The following is a 24,797-nucleotide window of genomic DNA, read 5'->3' as shown; positions in this document are numbered from 1 at the left end:
CTGTGAAAACCAAATTATGACTAACGAAAATGTGGACAAACAATAAATTATGACTTAAAACTATATGGGAAACAATTGAGACCCAAAAAATACACATGTTTGAAAGCGTGGTCACCCCACAGCAATGACACCCTAAATTTTGCACGAGGGAGCTAAACGGCCCGTTAGCTTCGGTTCCGTTTCATTAAAAACGAATTAGCTGTTGCATCGGAAATATTGCGACTGAGACTGTCCGCTAGTTCTTTTTGAATAAAGATTGTAACATATCTCACAAAGATTAACAATTTTAATAACATTAACTGCATGAGTAATTTAATAACACTTCTAGATCGTTTTTTTAACACTTCAATATAAATCACTACATAGTATAAAACAAAGTCGCTTTCTGCTGTCTGTCCGTCTGTCCCTATGTATGCTTAGATCTTTAAAACTACGCAACGGATTTTGATGCGGTTTGTTTTAAATAGATAAGAGTGATTCAAGAGGAAGGTTTATATGTATAATTTGTAAAGGTTTTGTGTTAATTAGTACCCGTGCGTATCCGGGGTGGGTCGCCAGTTAGGTATAATAAAAGGAGGATGAAAGGGCCGAAAATCCGTCAAGTCTTTGCGAGGCCAAAGACCCCCGCTCTGCCCCAGCGGGTAAAAGAAACAAGAATAAAATAATAAATAGTTTATTGTATATTGAGCTTAGTCGTCACAATAACCCTCACGTACTGGTCGTAGGCAGTAGCCACAGCCAGGCCGAGATGATCGCGGTTCCAGTCCAGAGCGTTGATAGGCTGGGTGCTTACGACCATGCGTTGCAGTCGCTTCAGGGTCCCGGGGACCCCGACGGACACCCCTTGTTGGTCCGTGCGGAACCTCTGTTCTGGGTATTCGCTGAAAATTATTTTATCTCTTGAGTCTCACTTTTGTAGACGCGACTCCGGATTAGCTTGTTTTATCGGGACGGAAAACGCGTTGAATTGAACAAATGTGCTATAGCGTCATTAGGCCCCGAATGTCAAATGCACTCGATACACATCTAGACTCTGAGCACGCTAACTTTGCACATACTTGGCAGTGCATGCATATAGGTAAGCTCCATACTTGACGTACCATTTGGCATAAAAACGCATGGTTCGACTTTATTAAACAATCCTTAAATATTGGAACGGCGTAAGATAGGTAAATACCTACGTATATGACTAGCTTTGATTCCGTATCGATAAGTACGATGCGGCCGTACAGTACAGTTTAGGTATATTAAGTTTACGAAAAAGGCATGGCATAAGTATAGCATATTACCAGTTTATTTGCGCACTTACTAATTCGGATCCAATCACCACCAAATCTGAATTTCATGCAGGATTTGGCTTTCTGACCGACTAACTTATAAAATCTATTTTACTTTATCATGAATAAAAAAAAAACTAGAATAAAAACTGTATCTAAGTACTTAAATACTTATTGCCTGAAGAATAGACATAACGTAAAACTTACTATTTCCAGAGAGACGCTTGCCCGTTTCCAGAGCACGTGACGAATAGGTCCCGGTTCTGTGGTAGATGTCGTGCCACCCAAACGGTGCCGCTTTTCACTGAATTTTCTAATACCTGGAAATGTGTAACAATTATGAAATTGAAAATGGTACTTTGATTATGTAATGATTGTGATAGATGGGTGAATCAACTTTTTCTTTTCACTCGTTGCCATGGTTACGTTCTCCTGGGTCACTTTTAAAACCCCGATTTTATGGTAATTAAAATAACCAAACATGCATTTTTGTGGTAGATATAAGGCCTTTCCACTGAGCTACCACTAATAAGCACGTTTGTGGATCGTTATATAACATTCCGTCTAACAAACTGTGCTAATATTGTCCCCTGGCTGACGGGACACAATAACAACAAGAAATAGTTGATTCACCCAGATAATACAGGGTAGCTCACAGAAATAAATATACCATAGAAGGCGCAAATGCATCTACTTCGCGTGTCCGAACCCCGACCAACCGTCGAGGTTGACCCTCGCTCTTTACAGTCCACGCCGCCGGTTGTTGCAGCCGGACAACCGTGAAAACTTAAAAAATGCTTCGTTGCGTGATAATTAACTGCAACAGCCCAAAAATTGCGAGCACCCAAAGGCAAGAACATATTTCCTATCACAGATAAGTAATTTTAAAATTATATTATGCGTAAATGTTGTATGAAAAAGTCGGCACGCTTGGTTTCAATACAAATCGTGGTATTTGCGTCATCTAGCGTATACCTATATTAAATCTGTGGGGTAGCTACATATGAATCATAATATAAGTTCTGTAAAAGCCTCAAATATATTTAAAAAAATTACCTGCGCAAATCCCTTGGTAGGATTCTGAGTGCGCACATCGAACACGTGGAATTTGCCCTCGAGCGTGGTCGCCACTAGTTTATTCATGGGGATGTCTTTACGATCAAACTCTGCGTGGCATACCTGTTATACAACAATAGGTACAATAATTATTTTGAACCGCGATTATTGGTGCCTGCACATATAGACCGCGAGCAAGGCGCAAATTTCGTCAGTCATCCTCGTGAACGTCAGCTGCCGCTCCGTTGGTGGGTTGAGGGATGGCAGCCACCGAAACGCGTAACACGGTCTTTCCACCGCGATACAACCGGCTGACGATTTGTTTTATTAGATTAGGGAGGCGATGACAATTTTTTTTATAGACTATTTGCTGCCATTCCTCAGCCCACCAACGGAGCGGCAGCTGACGTTCACGAGGGATCATCATACATAGCCGTTAACCACGATACGAGTTTTCTCCCGGGAGGCGATTGTTCATGGAAAATAATATATCTAACATTGAGAATATGTTTCTTACCCCATTCTTCAAGTTACATTCCCATCTCAATGACATGGTCCTCAAATCAAACATCTTGAGGTCTCCATTATCATAGCCGGCCACCACAATGCGTTCTGAGTCGTTGAATGAGTTCCCGAAGCAGACAGACCAGCAGTCCCTCTTGCCCTCACCTTTGACTGGTTGCATGTTTGCCACGGGCTTGCCCCGTTGTCTTGGATCCCAAACTTTTACTGTGCCTGTTATACAAAAGCATTATTAGAGGCAAGGAACCGGTTTTTCTTTATACAAAAAATACCGGTATTATTACGTTATTTTTCGTTCTTTGGTTTATTATTTAATTTTTAATGGGACAATCTAATAATACGAAGTTGTTACCTAAATACATGATTCAGTCCTACGTAAAGAGCATAAAATAATTTAAAATATTGGGTTATTTCGGGGTTTTGAAAAAAACCGGTTCCGACCTCTAATTTAGAGGTCTACTAATTCTGCATTGTCCACATCCATGGATGAAGGGGTCATGAGGAAACAAGGAAGGAGAAAGTAATTTAAGTTAACTTAAAATAAAAGAGGTCAACATAATACACTCAAGAGCAATGTAAAAAAGTAACATTGTACAAAATTATACATATAGGGTCATTGCGCTAGTTTTCGTCCACTTGACAAAATTTTAATATAAACCTACCTCGCTGCACCAAGTGGAGTTATCCTTATTCAATCCTTAATGTCTAAACAATATATCTATCAACATAAAAAGGATATTTCATAAAAAGCAAATTAAAAATGAAATATATTGTTTGCTCCTCCATCAAGTGGACGAAAACTAAAGCCAGGACGAAAACTAGCGCAATGACCCTATAGTGACTCATTTCATTACTCCTGAACGTATTAGACAGTGCAAATTTAGAGGTATAATAAAATGTGTTTTCGCAAGTTGTACCATCTCTGCTGCCGGTGACAATTTCTGGTGCCCCACAACCGATTGTGCTGCCACCCATGCCATCTATAGAGTTTATGATGTCTGTGTGCTCCTTTGTTATGTACACTTGGCAGCTCTTTTCCAAATCCCTAGAAAAATAAATTGTTTGTTTTTTAAGAGAAACTTAATGTTGTCCATCTCCATTTTAAACTTATTTTAAGATAAGTAAGAATTGTTCAATAGAGAGCAAAAGGAAATATCTAAGCATCAATTCTTACCATATTTCTAAAGTACCCTTAAAATCGCCTGTAGCCAATCTTCTCTCCACATCGCTGGTCGCACCGAACGTTCCACATTTAAAAGAGTTCGGCCTTTCAATCTCCTTTATTTTCTTTACTTCACCTGCAGTTATTTCAAAGATTTCGACCGTTCCATGTCCTTTGGGTATGCAACCAATAACAACAAACTTTGCAGAGCAAGGAATCCATTTGCAATCAAATATGGAGTGATTGATGTTGTGCTCAATGTGTGTTATGATTTGGGGAGTATCCAGGCTTTCCATTTTACTGATTTATAACTTTCCTTGAAACCAATCACTTAAATTACGAATAAAAACAACCTCAAAGTACACCATCGAATAAACACATTTAGGTTGTCATGGTAACCAGTGACGTTTGTAAGTTTTTTTTAATAATCTGACAAAATTTGCCAGTGAAATCATCGATATATATACTATATAGTTTGTCAAAGGACTGTTTCATTTCAAACATAGACAGAGAGACCCCGAACCGAACCCGAGATAAAAAATGAGTATAGTTTTTTTATTCTTATTTACTGTCAATTTGGCTTGACCAACTATATTTTATCACGTATAAATATCAGAGACAATTATATTTTACTTTATTTTCGTTCGTATGCTATCTGTAATTATTGTCTATGATTTGACAGCACTTTGACATTTATAGTGATGTGCTCTTAACGCATGATTTGGAATATCGACAAAGTAAAAGGACGATTGTGGAAATTCTATTCAAGACGCTCAAGATAGCCATAAATAAATTTTACAAGGTGATAATTATTGACAAAAAAAATGTGTTATAGTTAAATAATTGAAGACTTATATTCATAATTGTTAGTTTTTGTCTCTTGGTATAAACAGAAAGTGCTAGTGCTAATGGTATTATCGATAAATGATCTTAAACGACGCTGCTAAAGGACATCCTTAATCATTGCATTAAAAAAAAGCAATTATTGTAAAAATAAGAAATGTAAAGGCGTATAAAGGCGTGCAAAATAAGAAATTAATTAATTTCATCGTATATTCGATGATATTACTTTATTTATTGCAAACAGAACCTATAATTGTCCAGAATGAGTGAAAGGAAGAGCAAGAAAAGCGTAAGTTTGTGACCCAAATCAGTTCATGATTATACTAATCTTGTTTGTTCTTATTCTCTTGACCATATTTCATATTGTTGCAGAAAGCAGACATCGCGAAGCAGTTTGACTTGCCGGAGAGGCAGTCTAAGATCACGTCGCTGCTGAACCAGGCTGGGCAGGCGTATTGCATATGCCGATCTTCAGACAGTTCGCGATTTATGATGTTAGTATTTTTTTCATCTTTTAGCATTAATATAATAAGAGGCACACACAGTAGATCCTCCACACACACACACCAACACACACAGTACACACACAGCAGCACGCAGCTACAGTAGGGCCTCGATAATCCGTACATAGGATAACCCGAACGTCGCTGTAATCCGAACTCAGTGACCCTTTTCTTTAAGGGCAATTTGCTTGGTTAATAAATAGAACCCGGCACACAAATTAGATGAGTTCTTCAAATTATTTCGCATTTTACATCACAATTATGTAGTATTGTTACTTTGATAAGATTCTTTGTTTTTGTAATTTTCGAAACTCATTAAATACATTTTTTTTTTAGAAAATACATGTTTTATATCTAACATATAACATATACTATGTTTTATATCTAACACATACTATAATCCGAACGCTCCGTGAGTCCGAACAGGTGTTGTTTTTTTTTTAAGTATGGATTATCGGTCTGCTGTATATTGTTAATTGCCCAAAGGTTTAAATTAATAAGTAACTAAACATAATGCATCTTTTTCCAAACTGAGCTTGCACCTATACGGCGAAAACTGAGGTAGAATTTGACATAGTGGCATGTCCACACTTTTGCATTCGCTGCCTCTGTTCAGAATTGACATAGACAAACTTTAGAGGTTAGCAATAGTCACCAATCAATATATGATCCTAACAAGCCAATTATACCAAAAACTCTATAATATAAAACTATGTAACATCATTTTCAGAGCCTGTGATGCCTGTGAAGAGTGGTACCATGGAGATTGCATAAATATATCTGAGCGAGAGGCAAAGTATATAAAGAACTATTTCTGTGAGCGCTGCCGGGAGGAAGATCCTACCCTAAAGACTCGCTTCAGGCCACAGAAGAGGGAGAATGATGATGAGCCTGGTTGGTTTTTACCTCTACTAATTTTCTAGTAACGGCACCCAGGTGACCCAGGCCAGGTCAGGTTCCATGAACCATGGCAAGAAGATCTGGACAATGCAAGAAAGATGTCATCAATTTACTCTTTTTAATTCTGGATATGAGTATAGTATGCAGCTGTTCACATTTTACATTTAAATGCTAAATTGCTCATCCTTAAGGGGCCCACTGATTATCAGTCCGCCGGACGATATCAGCCTGTCAATTAGAACAAAACTTTTACAGCTCCAAACAACAGGCCGATATTGTCCGGTGGACTGGTGGTGGCAGAGTGGGCCCCTTTATATTCTATAATAAGAAATAAATAGCTCATTTTGATGTTTCTCGTAAATACTTATGTGGATCAATTTTTTTACCACCAGCTCGGGATGACAGAAAGAAGAAACGCAAGGAGAAGGACCACTCGGAGAACAAGTCAAAAAGAACAGGCAACAAAGATGGCTGCGGGGACTGCCCGGGGTGCTTGCAGTTACAGGATTGTGGACAGTATGTATTTTAAGCCAAGTTTTTACTTACTGTTCTGTACAGCAAGTGAGCAATCGTTTGTTCGGTAAATGGAAACACTTGCTCCAATAGTAAATGGAAAGAGCAAACATTTTTTCAAAACAAAATGTTTGCTCATGACACTAAATGGAAACGCAGCTTTACGTACCTTTCTTGTTCTATACATTAATAAAATTCTTCTGAGATGAGTAATCTTAAATATTTCTGTTTATATGGAGCCCTAAAACTTTTTCTATTTCGAATTTAAACTGTTGTGAGACATACTAACATTAAATCATTTTACGGTTTAGACTCACTTGTTTTAGTCACTCGCGCGACATGTTTCGGAGAGCCTAGGTCTCCTTTCTCAAGCACTAATAGTGCGAGCAGCGTTCACCACGACCGTGTATTGCGTGCTTTTCTATTTGCAATTATATTTCAATATTTTTAATATGAAGAAAGATAGAATATCACTGCTTAAAAGCATGATAAGACAGTTTTCCAAAAGTTAGTAGATGGGCTTACTACAATAAAGAATACTTTCAACGCTTGTCTTTTCATTTTATTTCAATTCACACTTGTAACATACCTATTTTCGAATAAAATTGTAGACCCAACATCTAAAATATCACTACATAGTATAAAACAAAGTCTCTTTCCGCTGTCTGTATGTCTGTCTCTATGTATGCTTAGATCTTTTAAACTACGCAGCGCATTTTGATGCGGTTTTTTTTAATAGATAGAGTGAATCAAGAGGAAGGTTTATATGTATAATTTGTAAAGGTTTTGGGTAAATTAGTTGAACTACCCGTGCGAAGCCGGGGCGGGTCGTTAGTTTATTACGAAATTTAAAATTATTAACTGTCTTGAATTGCAGCTGTGAAGCATGTGAGGACATGTTCAAATTCGGAGGCAGCAACAAGCTGAAGATGAAGTGCAGGCAGCGGGTCTGCATACTCAAGAGTAAGAAGCCATCGAGGCAGTCCAGGTAATTTGTGTTAATTACTTGGCTTAAAAAAAAGACAGCCAATATCCCGGTCAATATAAGTCTAGTTAAAAAAAAGACAACCAATATAACTTATACTTAAAAAGTATAAGTTACAAATTCAGTATTTAGGAGATAATTATCTGATAAATATCGGACAATTATCCCAGGTATGGATGGTGCTATATTTATTTTCTTTAAATTCTTTGACTTTGATAGTAAAAAATAATGATTGGGGTGTTTTTTGCTATGTACAAATAAAAACTGACCTTATATTGATTAGTTTTTTATTAACCATTGAAATATACTATAATCATCATGTAACAATCTAATTATATTTCGTAAATTTTGGGTCATTCTCAAATCGATAATTATCAGGCATAAAAATCTAGATAATTATCCTCATAGTATATTACACAGTGTTTCTTGATACTTATAAGACCAGTAGCTCTGTGACCTTGTGAACCCATTGGCTGAATCGACAAAAAAATCATAAACCTGCTCACAATTTCACGGGAACGGTTGAGAAATGCGACGGGTAAGAACAGGCAGGCAGACATCCAAAAGCAGATTCAATCAATCTTTAATGTCAAAAACACATGTCAAAAATTACAATACAAATAAAATTAAACATACACAACTTACCCTAAATTAAATACCAAAAATCAATTCTCAAGCTTGGAAAGTATTAAGTAAAACGCAAGCTAGACACTAACTGACTTTATTCGAAATCTACCCGACATATTACAATTGTTGGCATACCCTACACATCCCACCACCAAATCAAGACATAGTATTCATAGAATTAATATTGTACTTAACATAATTTCATGCCAATTTGACCTTAAATGATTTCTTCTATATATAACAATATTTACCCTATATATCCCTTCCACCATTGGAAGGCAAATCTCATGAAATTATATAGTACATGACTCATATTACCTTTCTCGTTAGATACTTAGAAAAAAACCTTATTCCGTGGACTCCCGTTAAATGTTGTATGTAATTACCTTAATGTACCTTAATAAAGTATGCGTTTGATACGCCGATTCCATAAAATAAGGCTTGTGCCAAATATGTTGACAAAGAGAAAGAGTATTTCTTTAAAAAAATATAAACTAAATATAAATTTTATATTGTTATTATTCTTATTTTCTTAATTAAACCTTAAGTTCGATTAGACTTCACTACCGTAGCTTTTTTATTAGCCCTACGTTGGGCCCGAATGCTTCGAGCGGAAGTGGCTGCGGACCCCGCGGGGCGGTCGTGATTGTCTTCACCCGGCAACCTGTCAGTGTCTACCGCGTCCCCGTACTCGTAGTCAAACTCGGTATCCGACTCCTCGGCTGACTTGGTGAAGTTAGCAGCGCTACCCTTATTAGTCTTCTCACTAACCCCTGCGGACTCGCCAGCCACCTCCGTCACCGATCCCCCACCGGCGCCATCTGCCTCGCCCGAGTCGGTGTCCGCCGGTAACCTACTTTACGCCCTTTTTAGTATAATCACGCGCCAGAACTGGCTGCCCCACGTGAAACCGCCGGTACTGGCCGCCGGCCGCCGCGGCCTGCTTGCTCTGCGCGGCGTGCGCCGCGGCCGCGGGGTCGGGGCGCAGCGCGTCGAGGCGCCCGCGCAGCCGCCGCCCGAGTAGTGCCACGGCCGGTGCCACGCCTGTGGTGGCATGCTCACTGTTCCTATATTGGAACAGAAATCTACTTAATGCCTCTATAATGTCTACCCCCTCGATAACTGCCCGTTTGACTGCTTTCTTTACTGTTTTTACCGCATTTTCGGCTTCCCCATTTCCCTGCGGTCTGTATGGCGCCGATGTGGTGTGTCTTATCGAGTTTCTGTTACAATACGTATTAAATTCCTCCGAAGAAAATGGTGGGCCATTATCCGTGACTAATTGAGAGGGCAAGCCAAATCTCGCAAATACCGAACGAAAAGCTTTTATTGTCGCCCCCGCTGTCGTTCCTGACATAGGCAAAACTTCTACCCATTTGGAATGAGCGTCAATAACAATAAGGAAACGTCTATTCGCACAATCAAAAAAATCGGCATGCAATCGCCTCCACGGGTATAAAGGAAACTCCCACGGGTGGAGCGGCGCGTGCGCGGGCGCGTCCCGCACCGCGCGGCACGCGGTGCACGCGCCCGCGCAGTCGCCTCGATGTCCGCATCCATGTTAGGCCAATAAATGTAATTACGAGCTAAGCTTTTCATTTTGTTAATGCCTAGATGACCCGTGTGGATTTCCTTTAATATGCCACTCTGTAGTTTTGTAGGAATCACGATTCTATATTTAAATAAAATACACCCTAAGTCCGCGTATAATTCGTTCTTACGAATAAAGAACGGTTTTTCTTCCTCTCGATTAGGGGATAATGGCCAACCGAACATTATGTATCCTAAAATCTTACATAACAAGGGATCTTTTTTTGTGTCATTAGCCACATCCTTAAAATTAATTGGCATCGTTTCCAACATATTAAAACACGACGTCTCTGAGGCGGGGCGACGCTCGTGTGACAATGGAAGCCTAGACAGACTGTCCGCCGGGCCGTTGTCCGCGGACCTAACAAATTCAACTTTATAATCATAGCCCGCCAGCCGCGCGGCCCAGCGCTGCAACCGACTGGCAGCCGTCTGTGGAATGCCTTTCTTTTCACCAAAAATATACATAAGCGGTTTGTGATCCGTGCGGAGTAAGAATTGCCTCCCAAACAAATATTGGTGATGCTTAGTCACTCCATAAAATATGGCCAAGGCCTCTTTATCGAGTTGGCTATAGTTCTTCTCCGCGTCGTTGAGCGTGCGCGAGGCGCAGCTGACGGGCCGCTCGCTGCCGTCCGCGTACCGGTGCGCCAAAATCGCGCCGACGCCATACGAACTGCTGTCCACAGATAGCACGAGCTCCCGCCCCTCCTCATAGTGCGCCAAAACGCGATTACTAATCAACATCTTTTTTGCTTTGTTAAAAGCCTGTTCACAATCACTGTTCCATGACCAGTTAACATTTTTTTTTAAAAGTGCATGCAGTGGGTGTAATAAGGTACTAAGATTCGGAATAAATTTCCCGTAATAATTTAAGAGACCTAAAAAACTCTTTAACTGCGTGACGTCAGTAGGCGTCGGTAAACTAGTGATTGCCTCAAGCTTAGTCGGGTCCGGGTGCAAACCGGTTTTATCAATGATAAATCCTAAGTAATGTACTTTTTCTTGAAGAAATTGACATTTTTCCATTTTGACAGTTAACCCCATTTCCTTAAGCCTCTCAAGTACCATCCGGAGGTTGCGGAGGTGTGAATGGCGGTCCGGTCCCGTGACGCAAATATCGTCTAGAAATACAACTGTGCCCGGTACTCCCCGCAAAGTCTCCTCCATTAATTTTTGAAATTTCTCTGGCACACATGAGAGACCATAGGGTGTGCGGCGGTAAGAAAATGTACCTATATGTGTGGTGATTGTAGTGAAACGTTGCGAACTTTCCGTTAAAAGCACTTGCTCGTATGCATGTCTAAGGTCGATTTTTGTGAACTCCTGCCCGTTACTTAAGTTGGCAAATAACTCCTCAATACGCGGTAGAGGGTAATAGTCCCGCTTTAGCTTAGGGTTAATTGTTATTTTATAATCACCGCACAACCTAAGTTCCCCGTTTGTTTTGATGACAGGCACAATGGGAGTTCCAAAATCAGAATGACTCACCCTGTATATGGTACCGTCGCGCTCCAGCCGCGCCAGCTCGCGCTCGACGCCCGCGCGCAGCGCCAGCGGCACCGGCCGCGCCCGCATGTACACACCCTCGCAATCCGTTAGCTCTAACTTGAGAGTTTTTTTACATGTACCTAACTTGTCAGTAAATACTTCTGGGTAATCTTTGCACAATTGCTTCACGAATTGATCCTCCACTATCTGGTTAATTTTTATCTCTTTAATACCGAACGCTTTAAGCCAGTCTCGACCTAGCAGTGGCCTGCCACCGTTTCTGATAACATATAAAGATTGGTTATACACTCTCGTACCTTCAAAGTACACTTCGACAGAGAGGTATCCAAGAGGTTCAATTCGTGAGCCCTGATAACTACGAAACTTTGAATGATCAGTTAACAATTCCTTATTTTTAAAAAATCGTTTATAAAATTGTTCATTAATTGCTGATATTCTACTGCCGGTATCGATTTCCATTTCTACATTTAACCCATCTACTTCCGTGTCAACATAATAAGGGTCGTTACCTCGGGATTGCATTTGAATATGGTAAAACTCGTCCTCGGAATTATCACTTAAGTAATGCTGCCGCTTGTCACTATTACGCCGATCACTTTTTGGACACATCACTTTTAAATGTCCGCGTTGATTACACTGATCGCAATTGTAATTAGCAAAACGACACTTATTCGCGCGATGCCGTTTACCGCATCTCCAGCAAGTCGTATCGTCGCCCGTCGAGCTATATGCGCCGCCGCCGCCGCCGCCGGATGCCCTTGCGCCGACGCCGCCGCCGCGCTCTGCACCCCCGGTCGGCCCTCGCGGCCGGGCTCCGCCATGTCGCGCGCGCAGGGCGTGCAGGCCCTCGCCCGCCACGCCGTCGCCGCCGCCGTTCGCACCCGCCGCCGCCGAGCCCCCGCCGGCCCCGCTTAGGGCCGCATGTTTCTCCGCGGCCTCCAGTGCCAGAGCTAGTTCTACTGCTTTTGCGTACTTAATATTTTTCTCCGCAAAAATCCGTGATCTCATGGCCTCACTTGCCAAACCAGAGACGAACTGATCTCGCAACTCCTCCTCTAACCTTCCCGTAAAATTACAATTGACTGCGAGATGTTTAAGACTTTGTAGAAAATCTGTTAGCGTTTCACCAGGTTGTTGCCTCCGTTGTCGATAAACATGGCGCTCGGCGATTTCTGAGCGCTTAGGCTCGAGGTGATCAGAAACCAACTTGACGAGGTCGTCAAATGTTTTTGTCTCTGGGTGGTCAGGAGCACAAAGGTCGCACATTAATGAGTAAGTCGCGTCACCAACCACGGTAATTAACGTCGGCACTTTTAAAGTTTCTTTAATTTCGTTTAGTAAAATAAACTGTTTGACACGTCGTACGTAAGCCGGCCATTGCTTCGAGCTTAGATCGAACGCTTCGATTTTACCGATTGGCATTTTACGACCCGCAAAAAACTTAATGTGCACGACACACAACACTTAAATACTTAAATAATCACTTATATACTCGAAAACGCGTAAATACTCGGTAAATAATTAGAAATCTCGACTGCGCCAGTGGAAAGTATTAAGTAAAACGCAAGCTAGACACTAACTGACTTTATTCGAAATCTACCCGACATATTACAATTGTTGGCATACCCTACAAAGCTAAAACGGAAACCTTCGCTTTTGGTCAGTCAATTCTTGTAGTCACAATCACATTGTTAATAATTAATAAAAACCCAACTTAAGAAACTAAAAACGAACATTTAGATTATTTTTATTTTTCTTGCAGCAGCAGCAATCGAGTTAAAAAGAAGCATCACGAGCGAGAAACCTACGAGCCCGAAGAATCCATAGCTCACTTGCAAACTATGGAGCCTAGGCAATGCTATGGACCCCAATGTAACCGGGCAGCACTGTATGGCTCAAAATACTGCTCGTCCCAGTGCGGAATTAGGCTGGCCACGGCTAGGATTTATCAAGTAAGTTGTTATCTAGATTCGGTTTAAAGAAATTTATTGTCTAAGAAATTACAGAAATTTCACTTATAAGACAACTTATAAATAGCTAACTTAAAGTAATTATTTACAAATAACGCAATAAGCAAGCCCTTATGATAATGTTTAACAATAAGCAATTGCATTTTCATGTCAACTAAAATTAAATACAAGAATAAAACTAAGAATCGACCCTAATGGTCTTAACGTAAGGTTTAGATTTAATTGGTTAGTAATAGGAATATATGAGGGTATATTTTTTGTTCGACTCATGACTGCCAGACTTGTTTACGGGGCAAGTTAAACGAGACCTTTAAGCAGTAGTTAATTATTGGTTATTGACAAAAGACAATTATGTATTTTTTTTTCGTTCGATTTTGTGTTTCGTTCATATCGTTCAGTCAGCTTCAATGATATAGTGAGAGCAAAAGTGGCAAAGTATTTTGTAACCCATGTTACCGTAGAAGTAAGGATTTGTTCTGATATATTTGGACACTTCGGCCGTCACTATCTATCTGACTGATTCTGACTGGACCTGCAGAGCGTTACGATAGGATAATTGTGCATTTTAAGTGCTGTTCTAAAGATAGTGATAGGATAAGACGTAAATAGGTCGTACACAACAATTAGGTTCATATCTCTCTTGTGGACATATGGTCATTTCCCTTTATCAAACAGGATTTTTTTATTCCTCGAAGAAAACCGGTAAAGAACAAGATTTTCAATGGCAAAGAAATTGTTCTCCGTAGCTAAACCGCTTATCAACCAGGGTTTTTTATTCAAAGTGACGGTTCTCACCTATTTACAGGTGCTACCCCAGCGCATCCAAGAATGGTCCCTATCCAGTTGCGTGGCCGAGCAACGCAACCGCAAAGCCCTGGAAGTTGTTCGCAGCGGGCTAGCTCGAGCTCAAGCCGCTCTGAGAGCTTTGGATCAACAACACGCTGCTCTGGATGCTACAGTGCAAAGAGCGAGACATGCCACTATACAGGAGCAAGCCGAAAAGGTAAAAGGCCCCTAGACCCCATGGAACATTAGTTGACCTGACATTAACATTTTCTCATGTCATATTTCCCCTAACACGAACATCGCACATAGCCATTAAGCGCTGGTGTATTGTATGTACGACAAACTTACCATTTGATATTTTTTCGGTTGCTTTTCAATAAAGGAAAACATCAGGGTTCGAAAGGATAATTATCAATGATAGTTATCTTGATAATTATCGTGGTTTTTATGCCTGATAATTATCGATTTTGATAATAACCTAAGATTCTAAGACGAGATTTTAAAATTTACTAAAGAATTCAATGAAAATAAATATAGCACCGTCCATACCTGGGATAATTATCCGATATTTAAATTATATCCGATATTAATAATTATCAAAGACTATAATTATCTGGATAATTTCGAACCCTGGAAAACATTATGTTCCCTTTCTGGGGGCAGATGGCAGTCACTTGTACAACCTGGTACGTAAGTACCAGGTTATACAAGTGACTGCCATCGGCTACATCTATTCTCGGCGATGTCAAACCGTGACAAATAAATTTCAGAAACATCTAATTTTAAATCATACTACATTATCTGTTAACAGGAAGCCGACGATGAAACATCAATGTACTGCATCACGTGCGGCCACGAGATACACTCGCGCACCGCCGTCAAACATATGGAGAAGTGTTTCGTCAAGTACGAGGCGCAGGCGTCCTTCGGCTCGAGGCACAGGACACGTATAGATGGACAGAGCATGTTCTGTGACTACTACAATCCTGCTAATGGGACCTACTGCAAGAGGTTACGGGTAAGTTTTTGTATTAACCGCCTTTCCTGTGGAATTTGCTATAATACACCTATCGAGATGCATCATCAAACATATAGAGATTATAGAGAAGTGCTTATCAAGTACAAAGCAGGCGTCGTTCCGCTCGAAACAGACAGAGCATGAGCAGTGACTACAATCCTGCTAATGGGACCTATTTTAAGAGATTTACGGTCAAGTTCAGAAACTTTTAGAACAATATGAAGGCATTCCCACTTATTTAGGTCCTACGGCAAATACGCCTCCTGTTCTGTCCATAAGAAACGCTATCCCCACGATCAATATATTTGAGAGTGCGAACTGGTTCCTCCATTCCATTATACGGGTCGTACATATTTGCCGTCGTTAAAGTCTATTGTTAATTTGTCTCGCATTTGAAGATTGCTTCATTCTATATCAATCTTATCGTCGTAGTCCTATGTTATTCATTAGGTATATGAATAAAGAATAGACTAGTATGAAGGTCTAAAATTCTAACCATGATAGAAAACCTACGTTTTGTATTTTATTCCAGGTAATGTGTCCCGAGCACTTCAAAGACCCCAAAGTGAGCGACACGGACGTCTGCGGCTGCCCGCTCGTGCGCCGCCTGTTCGAGCCCACCGGCGACTTCTGCCGCGCGCCCAAGAAGAGCTGCCTCAAGCATTACCAGTGGGAGAAGCTTAGGAGGGCGGAGATTGACATGGAGAGAGTGAGACAGTGGCTGAGGGCTGATGAGTTGGTGGAACAGGAGAGGAGTATTAGACATGCTATGGCTTCTAGGTGAGAATCGTATACTTAAATTTTTTTGATGGATTGAACTTTGTCTTAAGAAGTACCATTGGGGAAGAATTGGTTTGTGTGGTGTGGCTTACTGGTGGCTCATAGATGGTCGAAGGATTGAAATATATAGCCAATGTGTAAAGATTTCGACTTTATTGCATTTAATAAATACAGGGGTTGCTTGATTACAGCTAGAACAAGATTATTAATATTCTATCCATAGTTTCGTAGACTTTTTGCACTAGCTCGCAATCATTAGTAATAATCAAAAAATAACTTATCCCTGTACACTCCTTATTCAATATTATCCGTCTTTCCTCCAGAGCGGGCGTGTTAGGCCTGATGCTGCACTCGACCTACAACCACGAGGTCATGGAGCGGATCACGGGCAAGGTCAACGACAAGCCCAATAAAGACTCCTGACACAGGCCAAGACACAAGAGGAAGAGACCGAACGACACCTCCACTACCGAGAATGCGAGGATTGCGAAGTAATTGTTAAGTGCTGTAATTGTTATACTTCCCTATTCGAAAATTCAATCTCAGAAATCCACCTCCACTGCAGTGAGTAAATAATAGACAATTTTTTATTGAAAGCCAGATAAATTAGAAAGATCGTACAATAATATGGGGCATTTTCTATGAAAAGGGACCTTATTGTCGATGGCGCTTACGCCGCACAGCGCCGCGAGGCATTGTATTTATATCGTAGCATCGTTAATAATGGCGTAAGCGCCATCGACAATAAGGTCCCTTTTTATAGAAACCACATATTGCAATTGTCTAAACTTCACGGGCAAAGTCAACGACAGGCCAAGAACTCCTCACACAGGCCAAGATACAAGAGGAAAAGACCGATCGAAACACCATTGGTACTGGAAATGTGATTTATTTAGTTGTAATCATGATTTTAAAATTAAAAAAAATTAAATGAACATTGAAAACCTGAGAAGTTGGTCAAATTAAATCTTCCAGAAATGGAACCCAATTTCTAGATAATATTTGTATCCGTTTTATAAGCAAAGTTGTGACTTTTTATAAGAAAAATTTCTTTAACCTTTTCGACGCCAACGACGATTAATCCGTCACAGACCACAGAGCAACATAGACCTACGTGCATATGCATAAAGTTTAATTTCAGTTTTAACACGTCTGAGTGACAGCTTTTATGTTTGACACGGCGTCGAAAAGGTTAAATAAATGAATACTCGTTTGTTGTCCCCTATGCAGTCGAAAGTCTAAAAATGTGTATAAATAATATGATAAATAAAGTATGTTGTGTATATACATACCTAGGTTGTTTTATTACTCATCTACTTCATTTTGGTTGGTCATAATAAATGTTTTGGTAAAAATTATAGTAACACGTGTAGATACTAGCCATATTTAGGCAATTAAACTATCACGAGTTATGAGTCCATGGGTCCGTTTATCAAAAGCTTGTAGCTTGTAATACAAGTGGAAGTCCCTGTTTGACAGCTTTTGTTAGAAAGGGACTTCCACTTGTATTACAAGCTACAAGCTTTTGATGCCCGTTTATCAATGCCCATGTTTCATTTTTTTTTGGGTTAGAAAGAAGGTAAGCGATTTCGACGTGTCTTTTTTATAAAAAATCACTTGAAAAATAAGTCACAGCAAATATGTTACAACTATAAATCATATACGATCTTTTACTTTCATAAGTAATATAAACAATTTTTTTTTTCAAAGCGTTACAATATTTTTATATAAAAAGACACGCCAAGATTGTTTACTTTTTTTGTAATGCTAAAAAAATTAACTATAGTGTGACTTATGGCATTCCATGCTGTGTACCTTACTAGTGTGAGTGAGACTGATTTCTAATGGCTCCTCTACACTATCGGCGATGACTGGCGGGCACGATAGTGTGGAGGGAATACTCGGCAGTCCCAGCCAGTCATCGTCTATCATCGCCTGCGACCCGTGAGTTGTCGGTTTTTGGGCACGCATCAAAGGGAATCGCCGGGTGGTTGCTACTACAGGCGATCATGTGGATGCTTGCACGATGATCTTGCCGATGATACGATCATCGCCGATAGTGTAGAGAAGGCATAAGACATCGCAGAGCAGCATCAAATAAAACAACAAATCAATTTTCTAACTCAAAAGAGCGATTTATTATTATCCTAGCACTTATAATAAATAAAATTAAGGCTAGCATTCAGTTCTTATTACCACTACTACAGTAATGTTAGAACGATTTAGTAATTTGTGCACTTCACTAAAGCCTCGGGTGTTTCGTGTGGCGACCCTTTATTTCAGATGTACTCACGCCCTTTACCAACCATAGGCTGAGCCCCGTTGCTTAAAAATCCAAGTGGTAGTATTTTCCAAAAAGTATGTACTTTCAGATTGCAGATACATGTGGAAAAATATTTTTTTGTATATGATAAATTAATCAAATGATTTAAAAGCTTTTCTCGTAACGGGGCGATACAGACGTTATAGTGAAGTGCAGTCAGTAAGCGTCACTACTCCATAACCATCTCCTAAACAATGCGGGCGCGTCAACGCGCAGTATTGTCACAACATATACCGTAGCTATTTGTGGCAGTTCAATACTAAAGGGACCTTAAATCGCCTAAGCACGACACAATTACCGTCGAGTACATACGTATAAATTTTTTCACCGTATTGCAATAGATTAAGGTGAAAAAATTTGTACATATTTATGAACTCTACTGTACAAGCCTTCACACTTACAAGTTGTATCTAGAGCGAAAAGAATCATTCGAATATCAGTATAACTTACGTCCTGCGTATTTATAAAATTAGTATTACCGTAATTCTTTCGACATAAATGCATTTTTTTTAAACATGGCATAAACAGTGCCATTCGGTCAATATATACATATTAGTTTATCGTTTTTACATCCCTTTCGGTTTGAACCGCCATTTGAGTTACAATAGAAGGTAAGAAAAAGCGCAGGTCTTATCGGGTTACTCATAATCGCTATAGTCTACGGGTGTTAAGCGATATTAACAAACTCATGTCGGATCTACACTGTAACTACCTACGTATTCGAATAAACAATTTGATATCTTACCAGTTGAATGTTAACCCTTCAAACGTCACAGACTTGTTAAAATGCGTTGACTTGCCAAAGGGTTAATTCTTAAACAATATAATATTACGTGCACTTGCATTAATTAATTAAATAAGAATTATCTTTGTAACACATGAATAATCCTTAAATCTGTCTTGCACTTTGTCGATTCGAAAGGCAATATTAAGTGTAACCACTAACTAGTGAATTCAAATTGTACAAAAACTAAATTTCATAGTATCGTAAGCTTATAATCGCTACGTTTACAAACTTATATTATTTTTACAACACTCCCGAGTACAGGGTTTATTATAGAACATACCTACGCTACATACGACCAAGTTACACCTAATGAGTGGCGCGGTGCCGGTGCAGTACATTCAGCCTAAAGCTCTGGTTTCCTAGGAAAGCGGTGCCGTCATATAGCGGCCGTAATTCAGCGGTGAATGAAGTCACTAGAACGCTGTCCATGTAAACAAAATGGCGCGGTTTCCTAGAGGGCGGTGATTGACACCGTAACGTCAAAAAGCGGTGCCGCCATTTGCGTGAAGGCCGTCTTGACGGTGGCGATAGTTTCGTGAACGTTTTATTTGATAGCGGTGAAGACATTTCTACTTAAATCTCAAATGCACCTTCTGTACCACGAGATTTGAATAAATGATCACAAGATGATTATTTTCCTCTTCTGATGATAGTTCATCCTCCAAGTAAATTATTATAGCTAAATCAAGGTCGTCTATTTTCTCTCCTGGATACGTTTCGTTCGACGTTAGTGGCTGAAGGTGTGTTATGACGCCGTGGAACTTTCCACATGTAGTCACCGTAAAGACGGCCGTCTTTTTGTGTCCGCTATATGACGGCACCGCTTTCCTGGGAAACCAAAGCTTAAGAGTGCGATACCAACCCTTTCAAAGTGCACGCAGGTGGATACTTTTCTCTGTAGCTGACTGTACATAAATCGAGTGACGAGTTTTCACTTTTGAACCTTAATGCCAAAGAAATAAAGTCGAAAAATGATTTTTCCGTTCCTTTAATCCAATACATAATTGCACTACAACACACCGCACTGCAACTTGCATTAGATGTAACGAAGCCTTTAAAACTAGTTGATTACGATAGAAATTTGTAAGAAAACTAGAAACTTTAATTTTTTCCCATTTGTCCTCAATTGTAACAACTCAGTCCTGAGATCAGTTATGAGAGGGACTTTTTTGTCCCATTATTTCCTACTGTCGACAAATGGAATATAACCGAACATTTTATAGTATTTTACGTTTTCCGCTTACCCGTCAAACATCTATAATAAACAACCAGCTTAGATCAGAAACTACGTTCGAGAAAGCTACTTCTATTTCGTCAGATATAGTCAATACGAAAACAGTCCAAAATACTTCAACTAAAGAGACTTTTTAACACAAAAAGCGATAGTTGAGTCGTGTGCCAGCCAGGTTCGGGAATTAAATTTCATTTACTATATAAATGGCATGTCTAATCACTCGTGTGATATATATACTCGTCGAATCGTCAGTTTACAACCAAATACCAGATTAGATTTTTTTTAAATTATTTTTCTAATGTCCAATACGCATACGTAAACGCAAAACAAATACATACATACGACAGAACATCGAAGTTCAAATAAAGTGTCCATGTCGCTCTTGCATTATTCGAGGGAGACACATTTTGTATATCGCCCTTGTAGCACAGCAATGTCGCGACAGTATCTCGCCCGCGACATAGACTACCCGTCTTTTTCTAATTGTATTAATTAAAGAGGCACGGGTAGTCTATCTCGCGGGCGAGATACCGGCGCGCCACTCATGTGCTAGCCCGGCTGAAAAAGTTTAGATTACTTTAATCAGTTTTAAAAGCAAGCAATAACCCATCAACTCATTGCCATGGAGATACCTTTGTACTTTGTGAATTTAATGTCTGACGTTTTTCACGAAATCATGATATTTTTATCATTCGTTCGAAATAATTAACTTTAAATCTCAGCCGAATCCAGTCAACTTTATACTATATTTAAATTCCTCGCGAGCAACATATGTCTATAAGCAAATTGAATACTAATTAAAACCAAGTATCAAAGTATCAATTCAATATCTAAATACAAGGTTAAGTTTTGGTTGTGAACCGACGAATTATCAAAGTTTAACCTGTAAATGAGACCGCTGTGTGCGCAGGGTTCCAAAAAGCCGATAATTCACAGTATGGCCTATGCTATCGCTATGGCTCTTAGGTATACAAGCAACCCACACTACAAAACATAAATTACTTAACATTACAAAGTAATCAGTATTTACAATCATAAAGCGAATTAGAACTTAGGTTAGTTACATCAATATAATGATAGTCATAGCTGCGTTTCTGGGCCGATTTTTTTTTTCGTTTTTGGATAAAATTTGGCTGTTTTAAAAAGCTCATCATTCTGGGCGGAAACCTCTCAAGTCCCAGGGTCATTTCTACAGTTTTGAATTTGCTACCTTCTTTTATTCCATTAAAGTTCAAAATTCGATTTCATTTTGTCATTTTCAGGAACATCGGGACGATAAAAAAATTGTTGATTTTCGAAAATACCATAACCACCATACATTTCTTTGTCCAATATCAGTGCGTCTCACTCTCTCATTATACAAAATGTGAGACAAAATACACATTGGACCAAGATATTTGTACTGTAGATGGAATATCACCCTTAGAGATTTTTTTAGGACATATCACTGAAATTGCGCCTATAGTGTACAGAATATCTATATCCACCAAATTTTATCGAAATCTGACGAAAAAAAATTCGACAACAAAATAAAATACGAGAATAAGACCCTTCTATGGACTAGAGTCTGTGCGGAGAAGAGTCGTGAAATGTATGGGTACCAATACTTTTTTTTTCGTCCATCTGGACAGGCTAAAGCTCTAAGCCATACTGCCTTGTCATAAGTAGGAATTTTTCTTTTCAGTAAGGTCAATCCGGTAAACGTCTTCAGTAAATACTATTCATATGTGACGTTTTCAATCAAAAAGGTACATACCACATTGTCGCTTACCATAAGGACGAAATTGGATTGTATCTTTATACGAATAACCTGTCAGAGCGTCATTATGGCAAGCGACAATGTGGTACCTTTTTGATTGAAAACGACACATATTAAGTTGGGTACCAATACATTCGACGACTTTTCTCTTTCCGCACAGACTAACATATGTTAGTCATGCCAAAAATCAGTAATGATAAAGACTGATATTTTCCTTTGTTATAACACTATGTACAACATTATAAGTTTCATTAGGTTAGCAGTCTTTACCCTTAACTTGTCTCCAGTCTAACATAGATTGATATATTTCAGTAATACAATAGAATATGTGTCGATAGTCAGCCTCAGGTATACACTCAAAACATAAGTAAAACTTCTATTGATGTACTGTTATTCCATTATAATCTTTCTTATATATTCCATTCATAATCATTTTAAAATAAAAGACAGAGCAATGTACAAAGCGTTAAATACGTTTTTTTGTAGTTTCTCACATTTTCTCTGCATTAATAAATAAATATTCTTCATTAGCCGAACATTTTATAATACCTATTTGTGACGTTTTCAGACAAAAGGTAGCACTTTCTCGAAAGTTAGTAAGGAATAATTCAAATTGCGTATTTCTTTTAAACCTTCTTGACAGTTGACAAAGTGGTACCTTAAGAACGACACATTAAACATACAGACACCATCAACACGTCGATTTATAAACGTAACACACATTATAAATATTTATTTTGCGTTTCATGAACAAATTAAATCACTTAATTTTTCACAGTATTACATTCATTCGTCTAGCGTTTTTTGCAGAAACGATTTAATAATAAAGACTGCTAACGCTATACATTTCTCGAAAAAGACAATGCGCTATAATCGAGTAATAACTTGATATTAACAGTCTTTATTCATCTCGTCTCTGATTTGAGTAAAGCTCCCGTGTTTCAGCTATGTTGAAATATGGAAAAAGATAAAAGTGAGATTCCATTAAAAAAAATAGGGTATTTAGGTATTAGTGCATAATTTAAAGGTCATGAGAACATCCTCAACTCATCGAGGAGCACATAACCTTGCTCGGCCTGAGGTCAAAAATATGTGTAAAGTATGGACGATACACACGAACAATTTCGTACATTCACCCGCCATTTCCTATCTCTATCGCACGTGCATAATTATATTGCTCCCGCTCGCACAGTGGATTTGGCCGCCAGCATCATCGGCAGAACAGCTATACAATTTATTATACGCGTGCGATAGAGATAGGCGGGTTCATGTACGAAACTGTCCTTACTTTAGGTACAGTCAGTAAAGCTATTAGCTTGGAAACCCCCGCATGTATACACATTTGTATGCAGACGGTGCTAAGCTAATAGTTTTGCTGACTGTACATTTTGAACATATAGTTTGTCAAGCAAATCCTGCCAGTAGAAAAAGACGGCAAATTTAAAAACGTAGGCGCAAAGGGACATCGTCCCATAGAATGAATTTCGCGCCTTTTTCTACTGACAAGATTTGCTTGACCAACTATATTTGTAGACATAAGTATTTGCGATCTCTGTGGCCGCTCATATATGTTTAACTTCCTCGCGGCCTGACGTCACAGCTTGCCGCTCCGTAATAATCTTGTTAATTGTTAAATAAAAGGCCCTTTTATTTATAATTAAAAACTCCTGCTGCAGGGACCTGAAACAAGATAAATGCCAATTAGCCTCATGCATGAAGTTTATATTTAACGAAATATTTTTTTATTCAGATGTTTGTTTCCGTTATATCATGTTATAATTGCATTTCCGTTATTAAATTATCATTTAATTGAAATCATCATCATCATCTTTTGAATAAATAAAAAGTACAAAAATTTGCCCGCGAAAAGCTAGTGAGCGAAACGTCACGTGACGTCACGCGTTCGACAGATTAGTTCACATAAGTGTCATTAATAGCAAACGTCAGTTGGACCGTCCAACGTGTAACATCATCATGCTCTGTCGAATTTGCGCCAAAAATTATGAGCGTTTCAACCGCCCAAAATGTTTCAACATTTTAAATATTTTTTAATAAAATAATGTGAGGGTTTACAAAAGTATTTTTCTTTATTCCGGTGTTCAAACGATTTAAATTATGATTACATTTTTTTTTAATTCATGCATTTAGCTAATTTACAAAGAATTTGTTTTGGTATTTCTCTTAGCTCTATAGTCTATTGTATATCACTTGTATTGAATATTATCCAGGTAACAAAATTCAGATAATCAAGGCGGTTTTTATCAATTAAATTAATTTCCAAGTTCCAGGTTGTAATTATTCGCTTTTAACTCGATTGGGGGCTCCTAGTCTGTCACGAAAGAGACATACTGAACAACAAGAGACCTAATCATGGCTCGTTGTAAGTATTGTAGTATGGCAGCGTAGCAGTGATCCTGTAAGGGAATCGCAGAAGTTCTAAAACTTTAGTTAAATCCGCCGGGATATCCAATGAGTTTTTCGGAACTTATGTACGAAATATCATTTGATAAATTACCAGTCGCTTTACGGTGAAGGAAAACATCGTTAGGAAACCGGACTAATCCCAATAAGGCCTAGTTTCCCCTCCGGGTTGGAAGGTCAGATGGCAGTCGCTTTCGTAAAAACTAGTGCCTACGTCAATTCTCGGTAT

At 39.2% G+C, this 24,797-nt stretch overlaps 3 protein-coding genes across 3 annotated transcripts in view; 1 reads left to right on the top strand and 2 right to left on the bottom strand.

Annotated features, from left to right (window-relative positions):
* Positions 1-659: 659 nt before the first annotated feature.
* On the bottom strand, positions 660-4,410 carry LOC134748282 (dynein axonemal assembly factor 10). Its single transcript, XM_063683015.1, has 6 exons — positions 4,030-4,410; positions 3,773-3,900; positions 2,851-3,068; positions 2,334-2,456; positions 1,485-1,597; positions 660-881 (listed from the first exon to the last, which is right to left on the bottom strand). The coding sequence occupies exons 1-6, from the start codon at positions 4,311-4,313 to the stop codon at positions 674-676; spliced, it is 1,074 nt and encodes a 357-aa protein (XP_063539085.1). The 5' UTR covers positions 4,314-4,410; the 3' UTR covers positions 660-673.
* A 581-nt stretch (positions 4,411-4,991) lies between these two features.
* On the top strand, positions 4,992-17,335 carry LOC134748505 (CXXC-type zinc finger protein 1-like). Its single transcript, XM_063683299.1, has 10 exons — positions 4,992-5,149; positions 5,233-5,354; positions 6,094-6,257; positions 6,656-6,779; positions 7,654-7,764; positions 13,253-13,442; positions 14,266-14,463; positions 15,058-15,264; positions 15,797-16,044; positions 16,368-17,335. Exons 1-10 carry the CDS (start codon positions 5,123-5,125, stop codon positions 16,465-16,467), a joined length of 1,491 nt encoding a protein of 496 aa, XP_063539369.1. The 5' UTR covers positions 4,992-5,122; the 3' UTR covers positions 16,468-17,335.
* Positions 17,336-18,154: 819 nt separating this feature from the next.
* LOC134748615 (protein pellino) overlaps positions 18,155-24,797 on the bottom strand; it is a 104,513-nt gene continuing 97,870 nt past the window's right edge. Inside the window, exon 10 of the mRNA XM_063683410.1 lies at positions 18,155-23,827. The gene's annotated coding sequence lies outside the window, so the exon portion shown is untranslated. The remainder of the gene's footprint in view (positions 23,828-24,797) is intronic.

Source organism: Cydia strobilella, chromosome 16, assembly GCF_947568885.1.
Source record: "Cydia strobilella chromosome 16, ilCydStro3.1, whole genome shotgun sequence".
Taxonomy (NCBI): Eukaryota; Metazoa; Arthropoda; class Insecta; order Lepidoptera; family Tortricidae; genus Cydia; species Cydia strobilella.
Note: the sequence above shows the minus strand (reverse complement) of the source record. Positions and strands in the feature narration are given on the sequence as shown.